Source organism: Mus caroli, unplaced genomic scaffold (assembly GCF_978045245.1).
Source record: "Mus caroli unplaced genomic scaffold, Mus_caroli_1 scaffold_13, whole genome shotgun sequence".
NCBI lineage: Eukaryota > Metazoa > Chordata > Mammalia > Rodentia > Muridae > Mus > Mus caroli.
The window spans coordinates 91,243,099-91,257,304 of NW_028227268.1; the positions used below are offsets into that span (position 1 = coordinate 91,243,099).

Genomic DNA, 14,206 nt, shown 5'->3' on the forward strand with positions numbered 1-14,206 from the left:
ATCTTGTAGGGCTTCAGGATCTTGCCCAGGGCTCAGTGTCATGCCAGGACTTTAGCAGTGTATCAGGCTATACTTACTTTAAGATAGAGACCCCCACACACACTATGCCCCAGTTTCTCCTCCCACTTAATAGGGCACTCTGCTCCTGGCCTTACCAATCCCACCTCCTGTGTCCCTAGCATTCCCATGAGGCTCACTGAGCAGAAGGTCAAGCTGTCAAGGATAGATGGACAGGCAGTCAGGACGCTCAGACACATCTATGTTTATTTTTTTTTCCTGTCAGAAAATTTCAAGAATTACACCAAAAAATACTTCAGCCTCTGCTACCTACTGACAAAAATACACCACAAAATTATAAAGCGCTCTGTGGTTTTGCTAGGGAAGATTTGTTGATCCGTTTCAGATGACAAATGAATTTACAGGTGACTCAAGGTGATGGGAAGATGGGGGGAGGGAGGAGAAATCAGATGAGAGTATCTGGCAGGATGGTTTGAGATATACTATTCCTATTACCCAGCTGCTGTGTACAATAATTTCAGCAATATAGCAAGCCACAAAAAATACCCTTAAATGGCCTACGCAGGTCAAATGGGCGATTCCCCTGGCCAGTTCTCATTCTCTTGGACCTGGGGCCAGCACCTCCAAGAAAAGGGATTTCCTGGAATATGAGAAGCAGGAGGCCCTTGCTAAAGTGCCAGTGAGAAGCCTAAGGATGTTGGCCACGCCTCCCTGCCAGGTGCTTCTGGAACCTAGCTGGGAAGTCTGGACAACTCTGTCAATACAACACAGTGAGCAAACAGTCACCTTCTCCAGCTTCTTTTAGGAATGAGCACTGCCTGCCCAATCTTCAAGTTTCTTCCCGGCTGTCAGATTTCAACTAGCTAGAATTCAATTGTCATTCCTGCTGTCATTAGCGCTTTGGGAAAAAGCAAAACCCGGGTGAAACCCGGGTGCCTATGCTTTTAGCTGGATCCAGAGCGGCCTGTCTGAGCTCTCTTCCTTTCTCTCCCTTCCCACCCCTGCCATCTTGAAAACACGGGCAGCATCTAGGGATACACCTAGAAAAACAAAAGAAAGACAACATCTACCCACGCCTGTGTTTGCTGAGGCACAACAGCCGCCCTGTGAGCATCGGAGCCTAGGTCCCCATGGGCTGTCCAGGGCTGAGCGTGGATGCCTCCCCCATGAGTTTGTGCAAATCTTGCAAGCTCACCATTGAGTGGTACTCTGTGCATTCCTAGTTTAGAAATGCCAACATCACCTTCCTCTCCAAATCAGCCTTGCCTGCCATTGCTGTGCTTCTCTCCTGCAGACCACAGGCAAACTGAACAGCCCACCCTTCGCCACGCAGATACTCGGACGCCCACACAGAAGCCGTGGTGCCTTATCTAAGAAGTCTCAGAGAGACTCTGCTCTTTACTGCCCTGCTGTGTCTTCCACGTGGAGCCCGTTTCATGCTTTTAAAATTCATTTTATCCGGCTTCCTTTTCTGTCTCTAAATTATCCTAACAAAGAATAAGCGGCGGCTTTGAAAATATCTTACATGGGAACAATCAACACGAAACATGCCTTTGTACACGAGCCTGACTTGGGTACGAAGCAACAATACAAAAGAACAAAAGGAAAGATCGATTCAGACAACTCCAGTGCACAATATTTTTGGGGAGTTCTTCCCAGACCCCATCCTGCCCCGCCCCCACCCCGTACCCTAGCAGTACAGTATTGTCTTGTAGCTCCAGCCTTGCTTAACTAGTGGGGAAGGGGGTTTCCCTCTCCACCCACCCACCCCCATCCCAGCTGGGGCAGACCTTTAATGGCCCTGCGTCTTGGGTGGCTTGGGCTCATGGATGACAGCAGCTGCTGACAGCCATGGCCCGATGGCCCGGGCAGTGCTCTGCTTGGCCACACTGTAGTGGCTGATGACTGTGTAGAAGCGGCTCCTGGAGCTGGGGTCCTGGGACGAGTAGTAAGCATCCAGCGAGGCCGGGATACAGCGCTTGTGCTGGGGAAGAAAGACATAAGAGTCAGGAGTAGCCGGGTGGGCTGCTGGCACCCACGGGGATGCTGATGCCCTGTGCAGGGGCTTCAGTTCCATCAAGCCCTCAAGTACCCTACAGGGGACTCTTCTCCTGCACCTGGCCACAGTAGACCTTCCCCAAGATTATACCATCACCATCTTCAGAGGAGAGGAAATATACCTATTGTTGGTACTGAGGTAAGACCAGACACATAGGCTTGATGACCATACGACACTGCTCTTGGTAGCATGACATCAGGTCCACAGTGGCTGTCTGGGCCATTGTCCATAGATAATGACAATTTCATGTCCTTTGTTTTATATATGTATTTGTTTTCTTTTAGTAAAGTTATTGGTTCCTAACATTAATATGTCTTTTTTTTATGCATCTATCTGCATTATCCTAGTATATATAGGATAATCATAAAATATCGCTAGTTTAGCACTCAGAGTGAATGGTGTATTAAATGAGTGTTGCTGCCTCTTAGTGTGCTTAGGCTATAAATGTCCTCTGTTTATAAGGGGTTGACTTAGGCATTTCCAACTATCTGATGTATGAGTGTGTACCCTGACAATCCTGTTTCTCAGCCCTGCACAATATTCAATAAATTGCATAAAGCTTTTTGCATTTGTTTGGTTTTGAGAGAAGGTTTTTCTGTGACCTGGCTGTCCTGGAACTCAGGCTGGTCTCAAACTCACAGAGATTCACCTGCCTCAGCCTCTCAAGTGCTGGGTTGAAAGGCACACACCACCATGCCCTACCTTGTTAAAGCATGTAATGTCACATATCAGGCTTTGGTCCGGATGGGTTTGGCCAATTGCAGGCCCCGTAGAAAGTTCTGACTCAGGCTGTGCTAAGCTTAGCTCTGACATTCCATAGGTTGGATGCATTTAAAAGGCACTTTCAACTTCTGGTGGCTCCAGGCTACAGACTGCACTCCAGTTTCTCCAGTTGATCTGGAGTTTTCTGTTTAGCTTGCTTCCAGAGTTTACCTTTTCTTACTTATTTATCAAATAAGGTAGAAATTTACATATTTAAAGAAAGCTATATAACGAGCTAATTCTGGACGAATGTTGCACCCATCCCGTCTTCCTTCCACCCCGCTGAGTATCCATATTTGGTATTTTAAATTTTCATGTCTTTGGAATTTCCTTCTGGAAAAACTAAGCAAAGCCCTTTCTCCTCATGCACAGGTAGAACCTCTTTCTTAGCTTGCCAATATCAGGGACGTCTGTCCCAGGTGGCAGAGTCTTTTCCGCTGTTGGGTTTCTACAGACTCCCCTTGTGCAGACAAAGCATGGTTTATTCAGCTGTCTCCATTCTTTCAGAACCTCAATTTTTATCCATTAAGAATGTCGCCCCATGGAGCATGTGCCAGCACCATCCAACATGTACTCTTAAGTCAGAACACCCCCTATTTGATTCCCACTTTGAAACATCCGACCAGCTGTGATGTCTTGGGAAATCCTCTTAACTAAATACTTGAATTTCTGTTACTTCTTATGGAAAATGGGGGCAAAAAATATCCATTTTTTTTTTCAGAATGGTTGTGTGGTTTAGTAGAGATAACATTTATGGAAATTTCTAGTAAATAGCCTGACCAAAAAATACTCAGCAAATGGTGATTATAAAAATTAACATTATCACCTATTTTGGATTTAAATAAGCTATTTTTATTGCAACTAATATGTATTGAGAGTCTCATTACCCAACAGGCTTATTATTATTATCATTATTATTATTATTATTATTATGTGCTCAATTATTTGACTGTTTGAGCATACATAATTCTCCAAAGGAATAAGATAACTTCCAAGTCACCCAAATCTTTTACGGAAGGAAGGCAACTAAAGCGATGGTTCAGAAGAAAGGGACCCAGAGGGTGAGGGGTCTGGACATAGGCTGGGAGAAAACCTCAGAAGCTCTGTTCTGTCTTCCTGTCTCTTTAGGGACACCCTGATGTAAAGAATTGGTCAGTTATCCAGGGAGATAATCCATGTGAATCAAAGCCTTCGGAAGATAGCAAGTCAACATTAAGCATCAGCGAGCTTCGAGCTTCTATCACTGCTCATGTGCAGTTTGGAGCTGACCTACTTCCAGACCTTGCGATTGCAACCCTAGTGCCTGCCTGAGACTGGTCCTTCAGGAAGACATGATACCTCTCTTTCTAACACGAGCTGTGTTTCAGACATTTCATGAGAAGATCGACAGACCCAAATATGGCCAGCAGGGATGAGAAGGCATCTATAATCCCTCTGATTATTGACTGTCACCTAGGGCTATCTGCTTGCCCCAAACCCCTTACCTTGTAGACAAATCCTTCAGGACAGCTGTGGTCATAGGTAAAGGCTTTGTAAACCACCAGGAACACAATGCAAGCAAGGAAGGCAAGGGCCAGGCTGACAAGAATGGTGACCTAGAAGAAGACAGAACTGAGAGTCACATAGTCAGTTGGTACATTTAGGCCATACAGGCAGCCCCCAGCACTGGGAGCCAACAGGTCAGCTGGTGTGTTGACAGTAACTAAAATGTAGTATGATCCTTAGAAAACTTGTACCCAGGAGCCTCAGTTTTTTCCTCCTGCAGGAAAATCTAGAAAGTTCTTTCTTAGTTCTATGCGTGATTCCCCCTCCCTCCCTCCCTCTTCCTGGAGATGGAGGGGAGGATTAAGTCATTGAACCTAGGGTGTGGCGCTTTGAATGTGCTTGGTCCATGGAAAGTGGCCTTGTTGAAGTCAGTGTGGTCTTTTTAGAGGAAGTGTGTTACTGTGGGGTGGGCTTTGCAATCCTATGCTCAAGCTCCTCCCAGTGCAGAAGGAAGACTCTTTCTAGTTGTTTGCAGAAAACAGTCTCTCCTGTTTGGCTTCGAATCAAGATGTAGAACTCTCTGCAACTCCAGCACCATGTCTGCCTACATTTGGCTATGCTTCCCGCCATGGTGATAACAGACTGAACCTCTGAAACTGTAAGCCAGCCCCAGTTAAAAGTTTCTCTTTTTAAGAGATGCCTCGGGTATGGTGTGTCTTCACAGCAATGAAACCCTAAGACACAGGACTTCCTGCCTTCCTTGGACACTACACTCCTGTCCCCACCACTGGAGTGAAATGTCAGGCATCAGTTGCTGGCTTTGCCTCTGTTTGGACACCTGATACCCACCTTGCATGTGTCCCATACCACAATTGTAGAAAAGTAAAACTTTCTATACTGACCACATTTCGACCTTTTCTTGTCATGTTCCCCATATAAGACAATATAAGACATGGATTTATATTGTACTAGATAGTCTAAGAACTCCAGAGGAGTGCTAACACACAGGAAGATGTACAAAGTTCATATGCAAATACAATTGCACAGCTGAGGAGTTTGATATTCACTAGTGGTTCATGCATACAGTCACCTACTGATCTTGATAGATGGTGTGTATCCACATAATATCATTCAGTCATGAGAGGGATGAAATATGTGTGACAGATGTAGATAGACCTCAAAATCATTACACTGAATAAAAGAAGTCAGATCTAAAAGACCATTATGAAATATCTGGAGTACATTAAATGGTAGAGATAGAAAACACACTGGCAATTGCCAGGCGCTCAGGGTTGGGAACAACAGAGAATGACTGATAATAGGTACCAGGTTCCCTCTGCGTGATGAAAATGTTTGAAATGAGACAAGGATGATGGCCACATAGCACTGTAAATATTGCAAATGCTACTGAATAGTTCATTTTAAAGTGACTAATTTTACCTCAAGTTTTAAACGCCAGAGCTGAGGGAACACCTTGCCTCAGGAGAGGGAGCCATTCCTGTACTTGGTGACTCTATCAGAGAGCTTTAATATTCTGCTAGCCTCCCTCCCACCCAAGTGGGCAACCCACTATGCCAGAATGCAAACTGTCATGGCCCCATTAGTGGCAATGAAGTGGCTGTAGACCCCATGCATGCAAAAGAAGGAGCAGAGATCCGAAGCCACACCTTCCCTCCACAGGCATTCTCAGTCAGCTCAAGGGGCTTCTGGGAAAGCCCATCCCAGTGATCACATGACCCAGCCTCTGACTGAGCAGAGCCCCAGCCTTTTGACAAACCTAGCAATAGGGCGAGATATCTAAACACAGGCGCGGACCAGGCAACGTCCATTTAGGGTGGGCACTGGGGGCACATTCCCCAGACAGACAGACCAGGGATCTCCTGTTCCTAGCCCTTTCTGAGAGGAGCAGGGCTTGATTTACCTAGATCATCAAGGCTGACTGTGTGACAGAGAAGCCTTCTGAAAATGTCACTAGGAAAAGAAGAGGGAGGAAGGGCTGAGGATCAGTATCTCCTTTAGGCACAGTGGTTTCAAGACTACTATCAGAAGCATCTGATGGACCTTCAGATGCTGGCATCTAGGTTCCCCTCTCCTGTGAATTTCAATTTAAAGGACAATGGGAAAATGGGTCCAGTACATGGGCATCATTTTCAATCTTACACCCTTGGCAAGACTGACTCCTATAAGCTGTTTTGATTTGGATCTCAAGCTGGCTAGATATGTTATCATCATGTGGATGACATTTTCAACAATCCTACCCTTCTGGCTCCCCCTGGGTGATATGACAACAGAATTTTTGGGGTAGAGTCCAGGCCTTGGGATGTCTGAAGCTCCTGCCTCCCTAGTGTAGGCAGGGAGAAGAGCTCTCTGTGAAGATCTGGGCCAGGAAGGCTCTATGAATGCTGAGTGCTGAGTAGAAGCTGGGGAGTAGCCTGCCCATATGTACCGTTAACAGGCTAGTTGTGCCAGGGTAGATGGAGGTCATGTCATCTGAAAGCCTTCATCCATTTCCTGAATTTTAGTAGAGATTGCTCTGTGACCAAGGCTATCAGTGCAGGGAAGTCTGGGACTAATCTGGGGCTGGGATGTATCCGTGTGGGTGACTTTGCAGAAAGCTCCAGCTGGGATAGCAGGAGGCTCTGAGGAGAGGACTGTGCTTCCGCCAGAGCGCAGCTCGGGAAAGTCTGGGCTGCTTTAGAAGCTTAGTGGGTTTGGCTTAGAGGAGGCAAAGGAGAGGAGGGCCTGGAGCAGAGGGCAGGGGAGAGTGGACACACTGAACGTGGAGCCTTGACTCATGGTGACAGGGGACCCTTGAAGCTTTTAAGTGGTCAAATGGTGGGATCAAGATTAGGCTTTGGACAGATATCTCTGGAGGCAGTGTACAGAGGTCAGGGCTGGAGGTAAGGCTGGAGGCAGGGAGGCCAGTGGGAAGGCTGATAATTAGGGAATGTCTTAAATGTTGAGCAAGCTTGGGCAGTACGGTGGAATGAGTTGAGCTGAGGAGACCACGTCACCTTGGCCCCAGAGCTGGGGCATGGACTTAGAGGCTTGGGATTTCTGTCTTGGCTTCTACTGAGATTTTCAGACAGGTAGATAGCCCGCTGCCCTGAGCCAGCCTCTCTCCTCCTGGTAGAATTCAGAGGCCTCCAGAACTTGGAGTCTGTAGCTAAATCCCCTGATGGAAGGGTGAGCCGTGGCCTGCAGGGAGGCCATTTCTCCACCCACCAACATGCTCTGAGTACGGGCTCTGGGCTCCGAGTCAGGATTCATTGGCTTAATTAGAGCACCCAGGTCCTGGAGATGTGCTAATGTCCTTGGCTTCACCCTAACAATGTGGGACCAGCAATGAAGTCCATGCTTTCCACCTAGAAGCAAGGCATCCTGTGATATGATCTTCAGCACCTGCCAACACCTGCCTCCATCTCCCGAGGTTTCCCTACTTCAGACTTCCTCATCACAGACAAATTTCCAGATCTGCTCTTAGCCAAATGCCACGAGGCAGGCAGGCCTTTAGGAATGGGCAGTGAACAGTTAGGTATCTGATGAGCCACCTCCTAGCCTGTCACAGAGCAGGGTGTGGGGGCAGAGCGAATGGAGGACAGGGTGGGCTGGAAGAAGGCAGAGAGCTCCACCCTGGCGTTTTCAGCAGATCTCCTACCCCCCTCCTCTGCCAGAACCAGCACTGCCCTGCTCTGAACACCCACCCTCCTGGAAGATTTCTAGCAGAAAGGCGTCCTTACTGTATTATGCATGCTCAGCGGAGCAGACAAAACCCTCCCGGGATGTCAGCCTTCCTTTCTCTGCTCTCCAGTTCCTACCTCCAAAGCCATTAACTTCTCTATCCATTCTAGATCCTCCATATCAAAGAAGATCTTTTACCCCATCTCCCCCTCAGGTTCTCAGGCAACATTTAGCCCCTCTCTGTCCAACCCTGCTCTCCAGGAATAGCTCACCATGACAGGATTAACCTGGTCTGTCTGCTGCTCCCTTTGGGAGGTAGCATAGACTAACTCTCACTTCCATTTGCTCTGCACAAACAAAGTATCAGGGTCCTTGTTTGCCAGATTGTTTGATTGATTGATTGCCTGTGAGGTAGAGTCTACTGGATCTTCATCTTTTAGAGGAGACTAAGGCACAGAGAAATCATGTGCTTTTCCCAAGGACACACAGTGCATTAAGCACTATGCTCTCAGGAGATGAACAATATATGATGTGTTACCCAGGAGGCTGGTCCTCTCTGCTCCTCAGAAAGTGTGGACTGAGCACATGCTCATGTGCTACATGCTGGCTTGAAGTCCAGGTTACAGCCTGTTCTCCACACAGGGCGGACAATGCTAAGTGTGTAAGGGAAGGGTCCTACCCCGTGGGCTCCAGCATTGATCCCCGTGAAAACCTTCCTCCTCCATAAGAGAGTCAGACAGTGTGCATGCATCCCTGGACAGGAGGAGGGCGGCCCCTGAGATGCATGCCCATATCTCAGTCTGCTACAAATGGTACATCATTTGGAAGGATGGGCACGGCAGGTGTAATTAGGTCAAAGGTCTTGAGGTGAGATCACTGTGCATCACCTGGGTGGGTATTAAAGTCCAGGAGCCATGATTTTATTACATAAAGAGACACAGGCCAACACACTGAGGAAGGAGAGGCAGTATGGAGTTGGAGGGAGTCAAAGGAGCTAGAAGATTCAAGGGGAAAAGACTGTGTAGAGGCCTATGTCAACCCTATCTCAACAGGGTATAGTCACTGGGAATCTCATTTGAGAAAATGCCTCCATATAAGGTCTGTAGGATATTTTCTTAATTAGTGATTGATGGAGGAGGGCCCAGCCCATTGTGGGTGGGGCCATCCTTGGGCTGGTGGTCTTGGGCTGAGTAAGCCATGGGGAGCAAGGCAGTAAGCAGCACTCTTCCATGGCTTCTGCATCAGCTCCTGCCTCTAGGCTCCTGCCCTGCTTGGATTCCTGCGCTGGCTTCCTTCAGTGAATGCGGAGGTGTGAGCCAAATAAACCTTTCCCTCCTCAAGTCGCTCTGATGGTGGTGATTCACCACAGCAACAGGATCCCTGGCTGGCTAAGGCAGGGTGCATCGGAGAGAATGGAGTTCTGCTGCATCAAGCCACAGAGTTTAGGGTCACTTATCATGGCAGCTCTGGGAAACTAACATGGTGGACTCATTGGCAGACCAATACACAGGGTAATCTGAAGTCTGCTGTCTGACATGGTGAGAGCTATAAGCCGCACAGAATTGGTTGATAGAAAACTTCCTCCTGCTGGCCGACAGAGCTGGGCCCTCACTTTGGAGCAGGTATAGAATTCTCTGCAGTGGCTGTGGGGGCATATCACCCTGTTTCTGTCTCTAACGAGCTGAACAACCTTGGGTAAGAAACTTCACTGCTCCAAGCCCGTGTTTCTTCATCTATGAAATGAGGACCCAAGTTCCACACTTAAGACTGGATGGGGTGACACCTCCAACCCCCCTGACACAGGCACAGCTGTTAGCTCTCACTGACTGTCCAACGGTGCACAGAGCACTGTGATAAGTGACATTTATGCACTCTCTTTTAAGCCCCATGCTGGCTCTATAGGCTCAGACATCACCCTCACTTACAGAGCTGGAAACTGAGGCACAGTGGAGCCCAGCCAGCTCTTGGCAACAGAAAGAGCAAAGCCTGGCCAATACCCCAGAACATGTCTGTGGCCCTTCCCTGACAGGCTCTGATAATTCTCCGAGTCTGCAGCGGTGCTTGCCTGCAGGAGGGCAATGAAGTGGCACAATATCATGAGGCAAACTGCCCATTTATTCTGGGAGTGCACGACACCGCAGACCTTAAGAATTGGGAGAAGAACATAAGTGGTCCACTGTCTGCCTACTCAGGTTACCAACCCAAAGCCTCAGCGCCAGGGAAGCAGGGGCCTTGTTAGCATTCAGGTTCTACAGCTTTTGTGTCGTAGAGCCCAACAAATGGCCTTTCTTTATGAAGAGAATAAACCCTGGAAACCTCGTGGCAAGAGAAGCTTTCACACTGGGGAAATTAAATTTCATGGAGACATAAAACCAGAGCCACCCAACAGGCAATGATAGAAGTGGCAACTGCCACCAGAAGAGATGGAATCCTGGTTTCAGGCATCCTATCCCGGGATTAGTCTCGGGATTCTGAAACAGGCTCCAGTGGACGGGACGGGCACTAAGCCTCTGCAAGCCCACTGAGATGAGTGGCCTTCTGGATCTCTCATCACTCCCCCTCATACCACGCAGAGCAGAGAACACAGAAGCCTTTGATGTTGGGATTTCTGATGGAGGCCTCAGAGCTATATGCACCTGGTGTCTCTGTCTGACCCCCAGCCCCATCCCTGCCTTGGGGACCTCAGCTTCCTTCTCAGGTGGGGGTGGTATTGGAGGCATCTGCATAGTAATTGAATGTGGCGATGCATACCAACCCTTGGGGAGTCGTGGATCAGGATAGATGTCCAGGGTCTCACAGGAATGACCCATGGCTCTGTACCCATTTTATGGACTTAGGCTGGACACAAATAGAATGGCTTGTCGTATGTGATAGACTTCTTATTCCTCTTCAGCATCCTACCCAAAGCATAGATCCTGGGGGTGGGGGTGGGGTGTCTCTTTTCTTTCATCCCCTTGGACACACTATGGGTCTCTCAGGGTTTCTGGGTGGGTAGAGCATAGAGATCAACCTCACACTCTTATTCTAGGCCACCTCAGAACCCTTGATGTCACCTGTAAAATGGTCCTGAGTTGTTACATTAATATCCCCTGAGACAACCAATGTGGGGAAGGGAAGAGTTGTGTGTGAAGGCACCAACTCGGCTCCAAGAACCCCTCCCTACTCCTGCTGGGGTCAGGCCTGTGTGTGGCTCAGTTGCTTCTTCTGGTTTGGGATATGGTCCTGTTACCTCCCTGTATTCTCTGTGAGGCCCCACTGATGATCAGAAGCCCCTTCAAGGGCAGGGCCAGGCTTTCTCTGAGCTTCCTCAAGGCACAGGGGTTCTCAAGAGGGCTCACTGGTGGTTCATGTTGATGAGGCAGAAGTGAATTTCTGATGTGAAGCCTGTCCTCTCTGGCCTCTTCTGCCTCCCCTGCCTAACTAATTCTTCCTTTGGCCACCGAGGGATTTTCCTAAACGACCATTCTGGAGATTGTGGACGTGCTCAGAATCCTCCTCTCACTTTGTACCTCCACGGCCTGTACTCTTGTGGAACTGAGTCAGATGCAGAGTCCCGAGCTCCTTCCTCTGGGTTCTGATCACCTCCATTCCACCCCACCCTGGAAGTCAGCATAATCCACATAGATCCTGGCAGCCTGGGTGCAACTTACTCAGAGCTGTCATTAGCTTGTAACAGTCAAAATCATTTGTGTGTGTGTGTTTGTTTGTTTTTGCCTCTAAAGAAAAGAGAACAAGATTATCTCAGTGTCTGTTAGGATCTGGCCCCAGAACCAGTGTAGATCTCACCACCATACATTGCTCCAACAGTAATATTCTGTACTGTCAGCCACAGGGAGGAAGAAGGGTTGACCCTCCCAAATAGGTGACTATACTTCTTCATGCAGAAATATCAAGACCCATGACTTCAACCCTGATCCATGAGATGAGAAGAAAAGGAATGGGGAAGATGGAGGGAGGAGGCCTGGTACTTTGGAGACACAACACAGGGTCTCATCCCTTCAGCCTCCCTTTCTGCTTTCCTGAGTCCCATTGACATCTCTTCCTTTACTTATCTTATAGGTCAAGGTTGGGGTCATGGGTCTTGCTATTCCGGAATGAAGGAGCATAGTCATCTGTTTATGGGGTGGACAACCCCTCTTCCTCCCCGTGGCTGACAGTATAGAATAGTCCTGCTTGAGCAATGTATGGTGGCAAGGTCCACATGGGTTCTGGGCAAGCCCTGATCACTGTCTCCAGGGTTCTAGGAAATAAAACACCAGAGCAGGGCAAGGAAATGAGACCTGAGTTTGAGGTCGCCAAGGCCATGGCCAGGAGGACTCAGGACTAGGGCTGACATGTGTGCCTGGCTGTGGCTTGTCACTGTCAAGGACCAAAATCATAGTAACAGAAAGGAAAGGAGCCCATAGCCAAGTCCAATCAGGCATGGGCTCCCCAAAGCTCTCCTGGTGGAGCCACCTAGGGTGTGCTCCATTTTCACGGAATTGTGTTTTGTTTTTATTTGATGTGTATTTTGCCGGTATGCAAGTGCACCATGTGCAAGCAGTACCCAAGGAGGCCAGAAGAGGGTTTTGGATCTCCTTGAACTAGAGTTACAGTTGTGAGCTGCAATGCGGGCTCTGGCTGCCGAACCTGGATCTTCGGTCAAGAGCAGTAAGTGCTCTTGACTGCCAAGCCAGCACACAGTCCTGACATTTTAACATGTCACATGAGACTCCTTAGAGACTCAGTTCCTGGGGACTTGTGCTGAGTGCTGGACACAAAGTCATCCTGTGCTGCATACCACCTGTGGGGCAATGGGCTATACACAGACAGTCTGGTCTCCAGTTGAGCTGAGGTGTGGAACCCTGGGACCTGGTGGTGATAATTCACCTATATGGGATGGAAGGAGTTCCCTCATATCTCCTGGAACTCTGGCTCCTGTCGAAGTTACGGCCCCTTCATCCCCAACAGGAAAAGTGTGGCTAGCAGTCACACAGACAATGTCCCAAGCTTCTGACCTTCAGACTAGACTCCTTCCAGCTGCCTAGCAACAGTAAAGATAATAGCCTACCATAAGAGGGGCTGCTTGGCCCCACCTCACTCTCTTACTCCCCTTACTCTCCTCTCTCCTCTCCTCTTGCTTTCCTCATTCTCTCCTCTTACTCTCTCTTTCTTACTCTCTAGCCTTTCTTCTCTCTCTCTCTCTCTCTCTCTCTCTCTCTCTCTCTCTCTCTCTCTCTCTCTCTCTCTGTCTCTCTGTCTCTCTCTCTCTCTCTTTCCCCCTTCTCTCCTCTTGGCCATGGCCACTCTCTCTCTTTTACCTTTTCTCTTTCTCCCTGCCTTTCTACAATAAAGCTCTAAAACCCTGTCTCTGTTCATTAAGGCCCACTGTGCGTGGACAATGGGATAGGCTTTCTCCTAATGAGCCGTTTCTAATCTCCCAATGGAAGGCCTTCCTATGCTCCAGTCAAGGCCCAAACTAAGGACTCTCACCTGCGTGGGAACCTCTCTCCCTCAGCCCTCTCTCCTATAACCCCGGGGCTACAGGGTGTCACCCTGGGGGTCCCCCTTGTCCCCACATCGAGTGGGGTCAGTGGCTTAGATCCCCACTTGGGGCCGAGTGGAAAGCGTCTGGCAGCTCTCCCGCTCCTGCCTGCCCAGAGCATAGGAGAAACTCTGGCCAGATGTGGGCTATCCTCCCTCCCTCCTCCTTCCCCAGCCCCCTTTAGTTCCCACAACCACCCTCTGTTCTAGACTGCCAGATGGAAAACAGTGTGCCGCTCACGCTGTATTATTATGTGTAAACTGAGGCACAGAGAACCCCCCAATTCGTTCTGGAAATGGAATGGAGGGAACATTCTTAAAATACAAGTTTCCAGAGGCTAAGCTTGCAAGCAGCCCTCTCCAAGCTGCTCTCAGCCTTACTCCACGAGTTCCTTTTAAATACAGACTGACGCCTAGCACCTTTCCTCCAGGGTGTGTGTGTGTGTGTGTCTGTCTGTCTGTCTGTCAGTCTGTCTGTCTGTCTGTGGCACATGTAGGGAAGGAGACATGATGACTTAGAGAATTCAGTAGGGAGACCTTCCATCACAGACAAAGGCAGCAAGGCCAGTAGAGAGTGGAAATCTGTCTCCCTCCCCCATCCTGGCTAGGTTCATGTCAACTTGACCCAAGCTAGAATCATCAGAGAAGAGGGAATCTCAGTTGAGAAAACACCTTCAT

General features: G+C 48.7%; 1 protein-coding gene across 2 annotated transcripts in view; it reads right to left on the reverse strand.

The window, feature by feature from the left end:
• Nucleotides 1–221: 221 nt before the first annotated feature.
• Nucleotides 222–14,206, reverse strand: part of Nsg2 (neuronal vesicle trafficking associated 2) — a 59,651-nt gene continuing 45,666 nt past the window's right edge. For both annotated transcript variants that reach the window (XM_029483021.2, XM_085829037.1), the window contains exons 4-6: nucleotides 4,324–4,434; nucleotides 1,809–2,002; nucleotides 222–1,058 (exon numbers count right to left, since the gene is read on the reverse strand). In XM_029483021.2, the coding sequence (XP_029338881.1) occupies nucleotides 1,811–2,002; nucleotides 4,324–4,434 (303 nt within the window). In that variant the 3' untranslated portion in view covers nucleotides 222–1,058; nucleotides 1,809–1,810. The remainder of the gene's footprint in view (nucleotides 1,059–1,808; nucleotides 2,003–4,323; nucleotides 4,435–14,206) is intronic.